Source organism: Chelon labrosus (genome assembly GCF_963514085.1).
Source record: "Chelon labrosus genome assembly, chromosome: 10".
Taxonomy (NCBI): Eukaryota; Metazoa; Chordata; class Actinopteri; order Mugiliformes; family Mugilidae; genus Chelon; species Chelon labrosus.
The window spans coordinates 2,716,055-2,731,213 of NC_140360.1; the positions used below are offsets into that span (position 1 = coordinate 2,716,055).

At 44.6% G+C, this 15,159-nt stretch overlaps 1 protein-coding gene across 2 annotated transcripts; it reads right to left on the reverse strand.

The window, feature by feature from the left end:
* Positions 1 to 14,090, reverse strand: rbbp8l (retinoblastoma binding protein 8-like). 2 transcript variants are annotated; one of them, XM_084552649.1, is made up of 14 exons: positions 13,870 to 14,090; positions 9,863 to 9,940; positions 9,717 to 9,759; positions 8,394 to 8,489; positions 7,029 to 7,141; positions 6,814 to 6,889; positions 6,439 to 6,611; positions 6,293 to 6,336; positions 5,187 to 5,266; positions 3,308 to 4,031; positions 3,122 to 3,218; positions 2,783 to 2,844; positions 2,515 to 2,668; positions 1 to 1,322 (listed from the first exon to the last, which is right to left on the reverse strand). In XM_084552649.1, exons 2-14 carry the CDS (start codon positions 9,921 to 9,923, stop codon positions 1,261 to 1,263), a joined length of 1,785 nt encoding a protein of 594 aa, XP_084408775.1. In that variant the 5' UTR covers positions 9,924 to 9,940; positions 13,870 to 14,090; the 3' UTR covers positions 1 to 1,260. The 2 variants fall into 2 exon arrangements, with proteins under 2 accessions (XP_084408775.1, XP_084408774.1); XM_084552648.1 differs by having other exon boundaries at positions 2,783 to 2,847.
* Positions 14,091 to 15,159: the final 1,069 nt, after the last annotated feature.

Genomic DNA, 15,159 nt, shown 5'->3' on the forward strand with positions numbered 1-15,159 from the left:
CTCCCCCCCCCCCCCTTGAGCTCAGTGGAAATTTTCTAATGTCTTTTAAATCATCGGTTTTGGTTTTACTGACCACACAGTTGCTGCTCCCCAGCCGTGCTCCGATCAGCGTCAGCAATGGTAAATAAAGGCTCTTGCTGCTTTGCGTCTGTTTGTGTACGAGAGAGACGTTTATTTTAGGGGGCTTATTACGCTCATTTCCAGCTCTACGTGTTCATTGTGGGACTCCGCTAAAGCAGCAGTACATGATTCACGGGTCAAAAGGACGTATTTGTCTATTTTTAGCGACTGTTCGTGCAGCTACTTCTTACGTGCCGTACCTTTAGCGCATTACTTGCAACTGACGCCATGTTTAATATGAATATCCACACCAGTGCTAATAATAACACACCACCTCAGCAATGTGCGTCCACTGCCCACGTATGAACTTCCCCTCATGCAAGGTTTATTGTGGTGGAAAGTTTATGTGGAGTCTCACTGTTGGGAACAGATTATGCTCTGACTAAGATCTGTCAGGCCAATCAAACCATTAGTCATGCACGTCATCTCAGTATCAACCAAATGACCACGGTGAGGAGAAGTGAGCTGCTTATATAAGGTACTGACAAGCGGAACAATTTTAAAGGATTTCAGAGCATTTGACGCCTTAAATTTCACATATGTTGTTGCTCTGATTGGTTGCAGGAGCATCCAGTTGATGCAGAGGGATCTCTTCGTTAAATGTCTTTTAATATATTTCTTGGAGGAAGTCAACATTAGTATCCCTGATTACAGTTACATTTTAATTTCGACTGAACATCCTGTTTTCACCAGACAACTTTATCTTAACCCCGCAGGTCACATGACTGCTGCATGAAAGTAGTTCGCTCGCTGTGATGACACCACAGATATTACCCACTGGACTCGCCCATCTCTAACGCACCGTGTTTATTTCCTGGCTCACACCTGGTTTACTGGCACACTTTTGGTTTAATGTTCTTACACGGAGCGTTTTCACATGTGGGAACATTTAGCAGATAAAGACAGAGATATATATTTTCCTCTCTCAGGAAACTGAAGGAGAGTGCTAGAGAGGGTTAAGATGAACTAAAACAGAAGTCCAATGTAAGATGAGTGCTACACTTGTTCCTCGTCTGGGTGTGTTATCAGCTTGACAAAAGGGGGAATACATGTTTGTGCTGCCCCCGTGTGGTCAAAAAGGAATCAGCTCATGGAGATTTCTCTGTAATCACCAAGTCAACGCGATCACCATCATCCTCTTTAGCTCGAGCTCTTCTCCTCAGTTCTCACTGAGATCTTGATCTTCCTCTCTTGATGGATGCCTGTAGGGAAACAAAGGAAAGAGTCAGTAAGACAGGTTGTAAGGAAAGAAGATCTTTTCCACCTACCTACCAGACGGTACCGGGTTCAGCAGAATACTATGCAACTAACTGCCAGCTTAGTAGGCCAGACAATGCTAATGTCTCTAAAATTTGAGGCTTTAAACATAAAAACAACTATCCAAGTGTATTTATGGGTGGGACTTTAACGCGGAACGTTTGTCAGTGCAAGATTTCCTGGTACACCGATTACGCTGATCCACACGCCAGAGCTCGGCTAACGACTACCAAAATAGAGGAAAGTATCTTGCTAGGACTGATGGAAGGCATTTCAAAAAGTACTTGATGGAAGCTTTGATGAAAGCGTGGTTTTGTGCAAATTGTGTAAAACAGAGTTTGCACGCCACCGAAGCACTTCAACCCAACGGTACCATCTAAATGCAAAGCATATTTCAGCGAACGCAGAAACTGCTGGAGCTGTTAGCGCTAGCAGTCCTAGTCTGAGTACGAAAATTAGAGTACCGTAAATATTAGGGACAGTTCAACTTTCCTTAATATTCATGCTGAATGTCAACTGAAACCAGAAAAGTTACTTTTTTCCATTGATGCAAAGCAATACATAGCTGGAGCTAACCAGCTAGCCTCAGCTAACAGAGAAAACACGCAGCCAAACTTTGAATTTCATAGTCAGCTTTGTCACAATTTCTATTTATATGACATTTTCTGGTCCTTTTGAGCCTATCCACACAGTTTTCCATCAACTATGCACCACATGGCGAGTTGCCTGACAGAATCAGATCCCTTTTTCCCAATTTCCTACATGGTCCTTTGCCTCCTGGTGGGCTAATGCCAGTACTACAGATAACAAACAGAACATATCCATCTTGTATGGAACGTGACCTTTGCAAAAATGTGCAACAGCCATTTGGAGTAAATATAAATATTCTTATGGATTCTATAATGTGCACAATAGTAGAATTTGATGACGTACAAGACAAATAAAATGGATAAATGTTGAATTGTGTGTACATTGCCTCCTGTAGTGAGAATCAGTAGTATTTTGTAGCCACATTCCCTTTCAATGGGTAAAAACTCAGTTTAACACACTTTGGATACCTTGGTTATTGGTTATTCAAATGTCCAAATGGAGAGGCAAAGCACGCAAGGTATAATAATAATAAAAAAGGATGCTTACTGCCTGTGTCTACACCTGAGTGTCCGTCAGATTCTGTCTCCACAGGTGACCTCTTCCTCTTGCTTCCCTTGCTGCTTTCTCGTCCCGACTCGCTCTCCTCGTCCTCGTCCTGTTCGGCCGAGCTGCTTCCGGGCTCGTCCGCCGGTGACAGTGACTGTGACGAGGTTTGAGGAAGTGAAAATGTTTTCATAATAAAATGATGATACTGAACGGGTTGAAATGCCACCATAACCTCCCGCGTATATTAGCTTGATCGGTTTTGCCTTACCTTGTCATTTGATGCTAAGGATTCTTGCTTTTGTAGTGCAGAATTCAGATTCTCCAACACTACTACTGTTACAAAGACACAACATAAATCACATATTATACATTTAAACATATACTACGGTTGCCAACACTCGCAAGCTAGGCCTCTGGAAATGTCAACATTGTTTTCCAAGTAATATGCCTCATGCATAACAGGATCTATGCCTCGAGCATCTTTCCATTCAACTTTATTCCGTGTTGATATGCAGATTTTCCATCTCAGCCAAGCGTGAAACAACATTTTTGCTGAAATTTAGATTTATGGATTTTAAAGATACAGAAAAAGGTAAATGCTCTTTACCTGGGCGTAATGATATCGTGAGGACAGGGACCTTCTTCCCATTGCTTTGCTCCGTCTTTCCGTTCACCTCCTCTTTCTGCTCCTGATCTTTGACCTCCTGCAGTGACAACACATCATAGAACGAATCCCACGTGTCTCCTTTTTACCTTTAGTCTTTATTTGCATTGCCCAAAGGCCTAAATTTACCTTGTGGTCATGATCACTGGTAGGCTCTTGCTCTTGTTTGTCTGGCGGTGTGTAGGAGGATGAGGGATGGATGACGGGTGACGGTGATGATACTGGTACAAAAGCAGATGGGTTGTTCACATCCATGTCAGGGATCTTCCTTACTCTCGCTCCACTGAGTAGAGCTATGGCTGAATCATCTTTTGGCGTTTGACTGGATTTGGACTTCCCTCGGTCTGACAAGTCCAGAGGACCGTCAAACTGGTCTCTAGGTCCTTCTCCAGAGACCCTTTCAACCTTGGGTGGCGGGGTTTCCTTTTTCTCCGGGGGCTTGGTTTGACTCTCGGCGGGCTCTTTCAGACTCTTCAACCTGAAGACCACAGTTGGCTCTTTAGTGGGGGCCTGAGAGGCGGTCTGCTTTTGCCAGGAAGAGCCCAAACTCTGCCTTCTAAGGCTGGACTGCTGGCTCGTCGGGATCAGGTTGGGGAAGCGCAGCAGGTTCAGTTTGGCAGAAGCTTGCGTCGCCTGGTTGGTGCCTGCAGCCGCCACAGTGACCCAGTCGGAGGACTCGGACAACGGCCAGGGAAGGGACACAGTGCCGCTCTTGATGGGCTGAGGACGGCAGGGGACAGGGGCGTGGAGCACATGTCGGCTGGGTTTCACCTCTCCACCAGTTGAGGATGAGGAGCTCCTGAGGAGAGCTTGTGCAGGGAGGGAGGGGCGCTGGTCGAGTCCTTCAACAGATCTAGAGTTTTAGGAACAGAGGCAGGTTTGGACATATCAGTGAGTAATAGTGTTGGGCAATTACGCATTACTTGTTAATGTCGTATAGTGATATGAGCTTTCTTATCTTAGTATATGTTTGAGATCTAGGAAAACAGGTTTGTGTTGACAGATAATAAAGCCTGACTAATTGTATTATATCCTGTTTGTTTAATCAAAATGAAAACTAATACACATTGCGGTTTTCTAATGTACCATGCTAAGCTAACCATGGCACATTAGAAAGGAAAAATGACTCCATGTGACAGGTATCTGAGAGACAGTAGCAGCAGATCAGAGGCGTGGCCTACTGGTGCTAAGTCAGCGCTTTATTAGCTGTGTTACTCATAATGTCTTGTCGGAGAACTGGTGTGGAAGCATTCTGAATCCACTGCAGCTGTACACACCGATCTGGCATAACATTATGACCACCTTCCTAATATTGTGCAGGTCTCCCATGTGGTAAAACATCAGAGAATGGACATGGGCCTTCTGAGGGTGTCCTGGGGTGTCTGGCAACACAATGTTATTAATGGGGGGGCCTTTGAGGGGAGGGGCCTCTGTGGATCATCCCACAGATACTTGATCAGTTTGGGATCTAGTGATTTTGGAGGCCAAGTCAACACCTTGTGCTGTTCTTCATGTTTTTTAGTTGTTCCTAAAGTGTTTTTGTGTGTGTGTCTGTGTCAGGCTGCATCCTGCTGGGGATGGCTGCTGCCATCAAGGAGTGTCATTGCTATGGGGTGGGGGTGCCTGGTCTGGTCTAGGTGGTTGATACATGTCTAAGTAACATCCACACCAATGAATGCTAGGTCCAAAAGATTCCCAGCAGAACATTGAATTGTCACAAGATGGTCAATGTTTTTCACTTCTACTGTCAGTGGTCACAATGTTGTGGCTGATCGGTGTAACTGAGTTAAGAAGACAGGCAGAGGTAGAAAATTCAGAAAAAATATAAACCAGCGATAGCAGGTTGATTCTGTAATTGTTTTATGCTGAAACTGATGAAGTCTGGGACAACATCAAGAGCGCTGAGTTTTGACTGTCCTTCTCTGGCTCCAGAAACAATTACTTTTATTGCTATCATATTTTATTTGTTCCAACTATTTACTACTTTCAGCTATTTCCTGTATCTCACCTCCTCTCGCCACCACGGCTTCCACTGTTTTCGGTCTTCCAGGATGGTAATGCAAGATGTGACAGCGGGTTGTACGACTCCTGTGAGAGTTGAGAAGAACGTCAAATGGTTTGGGAGACTGTGGTCTATATACACTATATATCTGAAACTGGTTAGCATATCTTAGTGTGAAGAACAGAAACCAAGGAAACAGACTTGAATCATCTTTATGCATGCTGCTTAAGTAGAATAGTTTGGTTTAAATGAGAGGCGTCATGTTTGGAGATGAAACAACACTGCATCATTCCAGCATCAGAACCTCATCCCTCCATCAAACATGGGGGTGCTAATGTCCTGGTCTGGGCCTGTTCTGCTGCATCTGGACCAGGACGGCTTGTCATCATTGATGGACCAATGAAATGTGAATTCTACCAGTGAACACTAAAAGAAAATGTCAGGACATCTGTCCATGAGCTGAATGTGAAGAGAAACTGGGTCATGCAGCAAGACAACGAGAACCAAGAACACAAGTGGTTCTACAAAAGAACGGTTAAAGAAGAACAAGATGAATGTTTAGGAACGGCCAAGTCAAAGTCCTGACCTTAATCCAACAGAAATGTTGTGGAAGGACCTGAAGCAAGTAGTTCATGTGAGGAAACCCACCAACATCTCAGAACTGAAGTGGTTCTGTTCTGAGGAATGGGCTAAAATTCCTCCAAGCTGCTGTAGACCACTGATCAGTAGTTACCAGAAACATTTAGTTGATTCATTTTCTTGAATAAACAACCACACAAGTTTAATATTTCTGTTTAATGTGTTTGATTGGGTTCTCTTTGTCCACTTTAAGGACTTGAGTGACAATCTGGTGATGTTTTGAGTCATTTTTATGTAGAAATGCAGAAAGTACCGTATAAAGTGCTGTATATGTACAGTCATCAAGGTTATCAAAGGTATGAGAGGGCGTCATATCTATTTCATTTCCACATTAGTGTCATAAAGTGGTGGCTGTTCCCCACTTCAGTTCAAACCCAAACTAAACCAAAGCCTTAATCTAATGCATTACCCTGAGCCTAAAATCACACATGCATCAGATGTTTATACATGTGCGAGCTGATTTAGAAACTTACAAGATGGGTTCGGTTCATCCCTCTCAAGTGTCTGTGTTCAGTTTCTGTTTGATCAGAGACAGGAAACATGAATGTATTATAAGGTTTTACATGAGAACGAGAGCAGGAGAAACTCTTTATGACCTCCCAGTTCTTCTTACGCTCACCTTCGTTTCTCTGCTCCGTCTCCGTTTTCACCGTTACGTTGCCATCTGGTGGCTGGTTGCCGGTCCTGCTGGTTGACGTGGTGATGGGGGCCGTGGGTCCGGAGGAGGGGGACAGGTCAGGGGAGCTGTTCGGTTTGAACTCTGCGTTGGTGCTGATGTTGGTGGCGTGGTCTCTGTGGCACACACACGTGATCACAAGGTTGCACATGTGAGAAGAAGTGCATTCAGGATTCTGGTAAAATGTTTTGAATATGTATTTGGGTTTGCAAATGTGTTGCATTGGCAACTATTTAAATTTAAAAATAAAATTTGGCTAATAACAAAAATAGCATCCTGCAGGTTGTGGACTCCTCCTAATAAATGTCATGTACTCACTCAAGTGCTGTTCTTAAATTCCTGATTTCTTCTCTGAGTCTTTTGTTCTCCTTTTTCAGGTTGGTCACGTCTCCCACTGCAAGAAATCACCATCAGTGAGCTGAGCAAGAAAGTTTGTTATTATAATTTATTATGTATCTTCACTGTAAAGAAGGTCATGCCGCAGGTGGGGGGCGGCAAAGACGAGAGCGAGAGACAGAAAAAGACGGACGTACCCATCCGAGCTATGTGCTGATAGCTTTGCAGCTGGTAGGTTTCAAATTCCTGCTGCTTTTTCTTGGCCACCTCCTGAGTCACGGTGCATCTGTCGCACAGCCCCGCCCTCAGCCTGCACACAAGAAACCAACCTGCAATCACGGTGCTACCAACTAAATCCAGTGAATTTAAACACACACGCACACGTCACCATTAAAACCAAACCAGAACGTTTGAGAGAGAAGATAACTCAAGTGTGGTCATCTTGCAGAAAAGATGTTGAATTTACAAGTTTTAAAATGCACTGTTGCTCAGTTTGATAGAATTTTGGAGGCGTAGTCTGACTTGATCTGGTGACCAGTATAGTGACTTACGCTGGCTTCAGTCATCTCATTGGGTGCCATTTTACTTAAGGTGGATCTCGTAGATATTTAAGCACCGTAAACATTATAGACTGGAGACCTGTCCAGGGTGTACCCCGCCTCTCGCCCAATGACAGCTGGGATAGGCTCCAGCAGACCCCGTGTTCTTGTTCACAGGAACAAGCGGTTTACAGAAGATGAATGAATGAATGAATGAATGAATGGAAACATTATGTGAGCAGTTACCACAGGTGTCAAACATACGGCCCGCAGGCCAGAAGAAGCCCGCCAGAGGGTCGAATCGAGCCCTTCAGCATGAATTTGCAATGTGAAAATTAGAAAATGACACAGAAGATTGCAACTTTCCAAACAAATTACCTGCTATTCCTAATTTGTCGACTGTGAACTAAACAGCAGAAATTTCATTCATTCATCTTCTGTAACCACTTGTCCTGTAAAGGGTCACTGGGGGGTTGGAGCCTATCCCAGCTGTCATTGGGCGAGAGGAGAGCATGTCTTGGTGGGAGGAAGCCGGAGTTGGCCCCAGTCGGCCTGGATTTGAACCCAGAACCTTTTTGCTCTGAGGCATCAGCGCTAACCCCCACACCACTGTACTGCCCCAGCAGATATTTCATATTTTTTAAAGGGTAGTTTATTAAATGTAAGCTTTATCCTAATATACATTTGGTTATTTCTGTGCACTTTTCTGCAACATCATTTTGTGCTGCATGACAAGTAGTTTAGACTCTGTTCCAATACATATCTTTAGTGATTGTTTTCCAACACCGATAAGTCAAAAGATTATCCTTAAAATGCACTTCTACTTCAGTATATTTGACTTTTATTACAGAGGCTGCTGATGTTAGCCAAGTGCAGGTAAGTCCTCTCTGTCCTCTGTGTTTGTGGCATTTACCAACATCCTGTAATCATCAGTTTGAACCACAGTGGCTCCTGCACAAATAAAAGTACCTTTTTTTCCAGCGGTTTTTTTTCCGTAAGAAAAAAAAAGCAGAGGCGGGTTACCTATTTTCCAGCGTCTTTATGTTCTCAGTGAGTAACCTCTGCTGCTCTTTCATCTGCTGGTTTCTGGTGAACAGTTCCTCCATTCGCTTTGTGTCGCTGGTGAAAGAACGAAACACAGTTTGGTCCCGATGCAACAAAAAGCTCCTACAGTATGTTCTGTTTCCTCTTAGCTTTACGGTCAGTTCCTCCCTCCGCCATCCACCTCCTCCTAATCTCACTGCAGCTGGTTCAACCGACTAACTTTGGCCCTGGGTGGTATATTAATATAGACCTTTTGACTGCTTAATAACTCTTTCAAATTAGTCTGAGTCAGGCTTGAATCGGAAATAATTAGGCTGGAATGCGATGTGGAAAAGTTGAGTCATCATTAATGTTACTGAAAGTGTTTGCCGACTCATCGTCTCTACAGAAATGAAACAGTGCTGGAACTGTTTCAGTCATCCTGAACTCCTCCATGAATGTGCTCCACTTCTACCTTCTAGAAACGGCTCGGGGGGGTTGGATTTTAATGACAGATACTGCTCGGTCGGTCCTGCTGCAGGAACCTCCAGCCAACCTTTCATAGGGCACTCATTGAAATACTTGGAAATTCTAAATTTCAACCCTAGAGTGTTATTGTTGGACATAGGAAGACTTTTATGGTGAAGCTACCATATATGGTTCATTTCCTTTAAGTGGTAAACAAATGCAGACATGTATTTAGACCATGAGAACATAAGTGCTAAGTCAACATTTTCACATTAGACAACAATAGGCCACTTCTTCTTCGTGGTTCCTAATAAAGCAGTTATGCTCAGGGTTCATGCAGAGGTGGACCTTGCAGACCACATTTGATCTTCTCTGATTGGCTAACCCTAACCCTAAACCCTAACCCCTAACCCTAGGACGCAATTTAAAATGTGTGCGGAAGTTACTGAATATGGTTCCTCGCCCCATAAAGGGTTAATAAGGTACTGAATAAATTATTATTGCTTTCTTTCTTTTGTTTTGGCGGCGATAAGATGGTTTCTGTCTCGAATGAACTTCCCCCTTGCCTTTGTTTTGTTCCATGGAGAAATGAAACAAAGATTTGGTGACTGAGCGCCAGACTGAATGACTTGTTGCAACATGAGCTTCCTTCCAAGTTAAACATGACATGAACAAACACATGGCCAGGTACAGGACCTGCCTGCCTGCCTGCCTGCCTTCCTGCCTGCCTTCCTGCCTGCCTGGTCCACTAAGACTTGAGGCCTCCTCTGGTTGAACCCGTCTATTGCTAAACTTGAACCTCTTGTCTAAACATGATCATCCGGAGGTGTCAGCGAAGGGGAAGAATCCACTCACCAGCCCTTCTTGTTGGACAGCTCCTGAACTTTCACCTGCCATCCTGGAAGTCAGAAACAACAGATGAGTTAAGCAGGGGGGCGGGGGGCCTCGTGGTGAAACCGTTCTCTTACTGCGAACTCGCTGCTTTCTACATTTCCACTCACCCTCCACTTCTCGCTCGTGGACCTCCTGCAGTTTAAGGAGGAGGTCATTGAAGCACTCCATCGCCGCCGAGCTCGAGTCTGCACGACAGAAGATAATAACACGTTTAGCATCTAGTAAAAATCCGAATACTGATATGGTGGGAACAGGTCCTGTAGCCGTAGGACTGCGGTGTGCGTCTGAGAGCGTACACATGTGGGAGAATTTTTTTTGTTTTTATATTGAGGATGATTAAATCCAGTCAGACCGGTCCCGCCGGGGCTGGGAGCCCAGGTCGGCAGTTTGTGTTTCAAGTGCAGAAAGAAACACCGCTGACAGTTTGAGCTTGTGTATGTGTGCACATTTACAGGCACTACGTGGAAAACTGTTACCACAAATTGTTCGCAGTATTTTGGGAGATCCCTCAGAGTGCACTTCATACGCACGATTTCACACAAAATACATCAACTCCATGATTTGAAAAGGAGCAGTGAGAAAGAAAGCTACCGAGATTCTCAGTTCATAAATCAAAACATCACAGATTGATTTTCATTGTTTAATCTCTTGTTTTGTTTCGGAGAAAAACAGTGACATACCAGGATGTGAATGGTTGTCATTCCTCTATCACACTGATTACATGTTAAATTAAACTCCTCCCAAGCAGGAAGTTTCCTGTAAAAGTATCCGAATCACTTTATTACGAAAGAGGGCATCGAGTCCTGAAGTTGGAGGAAAACAAAATGTAATATCTCATGGCAACACCACATTTGAACGTGTTTAAAGAAGCAGCCCCCGCGACCCTTAACAGGAATAAGCGGGTACAGAAAATGAATGAATGAATGAATGAATGAATGAATAAAGAATCAAAACAATGGCAATCAAAACCATAGACTGTATATAAAGATGAATGATGTGCACCCACTTCCAACAAAGTCAAGCCAAAAGTGCAGGGATACGCCTGCAGCCTGGGTTTAGTGCAGTACGACTAAATTTGTTAATTTAATCCACCTTTATGGCCACCTTCCTAGGTGAGGCAGATTTCCCCCAGGAGACTCATCGCCACGCCCCTTGAAGGACTGATTGGTTGGGGGATTCTGTTTAAAGGCTGTGCTACCGTCACTCTGGAGCCACTGGGAACGTACCTGCAGCTTGCTCCACACTGGTGTGCCCAATCTGTGAATCTGTGGATCTGTGCTTATTGTACTTCCACAAATACTTAGCTTGTGGAAACCGTTTGAATTAAGCACTTGATTTTATTTGCCGAAGAGCTGGACTTCACACTTATACATGTTTTGGTTCTGTTTTCTGTTTGTATAGACACGTTTAGGTTTTGGGGTCCTTTTTATTTCTTAAAAAGGACTTGGTCTATATGTTTAGTTTTGCTTTGTTTTTACTCATTTCTTTGATTTATTCAGCCCCCCCTTGTCCAGCCTTAGTGCTACGCTATCTGTTCTTTCTGTTAAACGCTTCACAATAATAATAGTAAACCTTAACTACCTAAAAAGCTGATTCCACCGGGTTCTAATGTTGCTTCCCTCACCCCTACTAGAGCCGGGTCGTAACATCCACCTAAAAACTGCCACAATCCTTCAGCTCATAGGCCTAGGTGACTACAGTTTAGAATTAGAGTTACCTTTATTGTCACTGCATGGTAAAAAAAAAATGCATGACAAAATTTTCTTGTGCAGCCTCTAAAACAATACCTACGTACATGCACACACCCATGCATGGATACACTGAGCATCGGAGGTAAAAGGAATCCATTCATTCATTCATTCATTCATTCATTCATTCATTCTCTGTGACCGCTTGCCCTGTGAAGAGTCGCGGGGTCGCTAGAGCCTATCCCAGCTGTCATCAGGCGAGAGGCGGGGTCCACCCTGGACAGGTCTCCAGTCTATCACAGGGCTAACACAGAGAGACACTCACACCTACGGCCAATTTAGAATCACCAATGAACCTAACCAGCATGTCTTTGGACGGTGGGAGGAAGCTGGAGAACCTGGAGAGAACCCACGCAGACACAGGGAGAACATGCAAACTCCACACAGAAAGGAACCAGTCGACCCACGGATTAGAACCCAGAACCTTCTGGCTGTGAGGCATCAGTGTCCCGGTAAAAGGAATCTTAAATTAAAAACACATGTTGCATATAGTTCCACATTGTTGTGATTAAGAACCTTAAACGTGTAGCTAAAGTTAGCGCCGCATCGCCGCAGTCTGCAGGAAACTACTACGACTAGTTCCGTGTCAATCACAGCGGGAATCATGGTGTCACTTCCTGTTCAGATAGCATCCAATAACTACTCAAACAACAACTACACTAAAGAACACAGCTCATGACTCCTGTCCAATAACATAGAGGGGGAGGCGGGGCTATGACGTATACTGCAGCCAGCCACCAGAGGGAGCTCCACATGCTTTGACTTCACTTTTAAGCAGCAGTCCATCTTTAGATGCAGTCTATGGCGCTAACATATCTACTTTTAATGAATGGATAAACGGGTATGCAGCCATATTTTGGAGGGAGAGAGATGGTTATTTATATTTACACTCTCCACCTCCACTGTAGAGATTTTGTGGAAACAAGGGGTCACACAAAAGGATGCAAACGCTGCATATCGGGTCGACTGGGGGCAAAAGACTCGATTTTTACGTCACTTTACGTCGCCATATGTCTTTCTTTCTGTCATATAATACATTTTTGTGCAGGTAGTGAGGCAGGGTGGACGCCTAAAGAGGTTAAAATGATTCCAGAAAGGATTCCACTGCTTGTCTCTACTAATGCAGGTTTCATAGTGGGATGGGCCAGCTGAGGGGCAAATACAAATTTAGGTTTTTTTATCATTATTGGCTAAACAATTCAGCTAAGTCTTCTAGTTTCATTACCATTGTCTTGCATAAGAGTCTAAGGTTGTTGTGTGTGTGTGAATTCATGTCGTCTCCTCCTTAAATAAGTGAAAGTATTTGAAGCTCCTTCCTGTTTAATCCATTAACTTTAACGTCTTACCAAAATGCATTAATCGACCATGTGGGCTGTTGCATTTTGGGCCCCCCCAAATATAAAGATGCATCCTCCTAACTGTGCAAACAGATGCATGTGTGCACACCATGAATAATTCACACAGATAATCACTTGCAGCGCAGGTACGTGCACCGAATCCTATAATTTTAGCATTTTGATCAGCGTGGATTCAGCTCCCTCGACATGTCGGGATACGTCAGGCGACTGGCTGTTCGGATCACCTCAGCGGAGCAAGAAAAGACCTGTCTGCCTTCATGAGCCTGCTCTGCTATCTCTGGATCATTACTCACGCGCGCGCACACGCACGACATAAAGACAAATTGTAATCCACGCAGTCGCCACTCATTTCCACTTCCACTCATCCTTAAGCCCTGTTACTAACTGCATCGCAGCCTACAGAAGCCCGGTGGACATAGAGAGAGGGAGACAGAGGACACACAGGTGGACACCGCACCTTTAACTTCACACCTCCTGTGGAGTCTGCTGTGTGATCGAAACCAGACTTTTAAGAAGAATGTGTGATGTTTTTCTCTGCTCAGATCTCGGTTCGCTGCTGTCACACAACAGAGATGATGGAGTCCTGTGGGACCATTGTCCCGCTTGTGGGATACATAAAGGATTATCTTATCTTATCTTGAACGGAGCGAGCAGGGTTCCTCCCTCTCATTCAAAGGCACAGCGTAGGAGATGAGCAAACAGGCGTCTTGTCACAGGAAGGTGTGTAGTTAAAATGGATTTAGAGAAAATATATCAATACATACGTAACATCTACAGCCTCTTCATAGTGTATATGCATTTGTTAAATGAGTGTGCTCCTACCTACACCTCCCTCCCTCCATCCCCTACCCCCACCCATTTACCCCCTCACACCAGAGCAGGATGATCACTCTCACGAGGGTCACAGTTGTCTCCTGCACACCAGCTCCATCCAGCCAGCGTATACCTGCGCCCATTCTACCCATCTGTCAGTCACTCAGTCCTGATCCTCGGCCAATTTCAACTCACCACAGGAAACTCTCTCTTCAGCTGCTCCCCGCCCGGGCGCCGTTTTCTCTCTCTCTCTCTCTCTCTCTCTGTTTTCTTTTTATTGTTTCGTGGCCCTCGCTGGAGACCTCCTCACGGATGAACCGAGCGCTACCAGAGAAAGAAGCGTGATAAAAAAGAAGGGAAAGAGGGAAGAACGAGGTGAGGGAGGGAAGAACGCCCCACGTACACCCTCCTCTCTCTCTCTCTCTATCTCTCTCTCTATCTCTCTCTCTTTTTTCTCTCCCTTCCTCTCATCTCTCCACCCCAGAGAACCGGTCGGGGCGGTCGGCCCCTTGAGGAACACAAACAGCGAGGCCCGGGCAAGTTCTCCCTTGATATTCCTGTTCTGCTGAAATCCCACATAACCGGCTAAACCGGTCCCATAAAGCCCAGCGGCGATAGAGGGACAAAACCAACTGGGTAACATAAATATCCTGCAAAGAGGCCTGCAACCGTGCATCTGAATTAAGACGTTATAGGGTATAAATCATCTATATGTGACTAAAATTTAATTAATATATAAAATATGAACGTGGTTCATAACTCTGAGTAGGATAATGTAGTAAATATCACAACAGAATTGATATGGCTCAATCTTTGAGCTGGCTGCTGTATGTGAGGTTTCATGATACATGATCCCAGGTGTAACGCCATATACAGGATAAATCTGATTTTAAATGTCTTTACATATGTGTGGATGAAACCAGCGGCAGGGTGTGGTGGACTCCAGGAGGACGGTGCTGGTGTGTTGATTTGATGGCAAACAACAGACAATAGCAGAGACACCGAGTGTTGTCTCAGAAACCAGACACATTTCAAAAAGGCCACTTCCTGATTCTCGAACCAGATTCCTGACGACCGGCCTGACCGGGCCTACGGCGGGCATCTCTATCGCCGTCATCTCATTTTTTTTTCCTCGACAAACGGCCACTCCCTTTCTGCCACAGATCTCTGAATAGGCTGGATAAAGCGCGGCATGGCGTGATTTAAGTGTTTCGATTGTGAGTGTTTAGTTAGGCACAATATGACAAAACAGCTGTTTACGTCATTTTTATTGAGGCTAACGTCGGCGGTCAATCTGCCCCGGTGCCTACGGAGCAGGGCAGTGGCGTCGTGTTAGATAGCAGGTGACAGAAATACTTTGGCAGCATGATAGGAATGACCTCATGCCTGCTTGTTCTCTGACTAGTCATACCACAGCTAGAGATGGGTGATAATTAAAGAAAAAACCAGCATGCCTCTCTCAGTGAGGCCGATACAGGAACAGTT

Excerpts from the sequence above, each read along its gene's own strand:
- rbbp8l (XM_084552648.1), bottom strand. The coding sequence starts at position 9,923 with ATGGAGTGCTTCAATGACCTCCTCCTTAAACTGCAGGAGGTCCACGAG. Across the intron at positions 7,142-8,393 it reads ATAAAGACGCTGGAAAATAG|GCTGAGGGCGGGGCTGTGCG; the intron begins GTAACCCGCCTC and ends TCTTGTGTGCAG. Across the intron at positions 2,669-2,782 it reads CCTTAGCATCAAATGACAAG|TCACTGTCACCGGCGGACGA; the intron begins GTAAGGCAAAAC and ends ACCTCGTCACAG.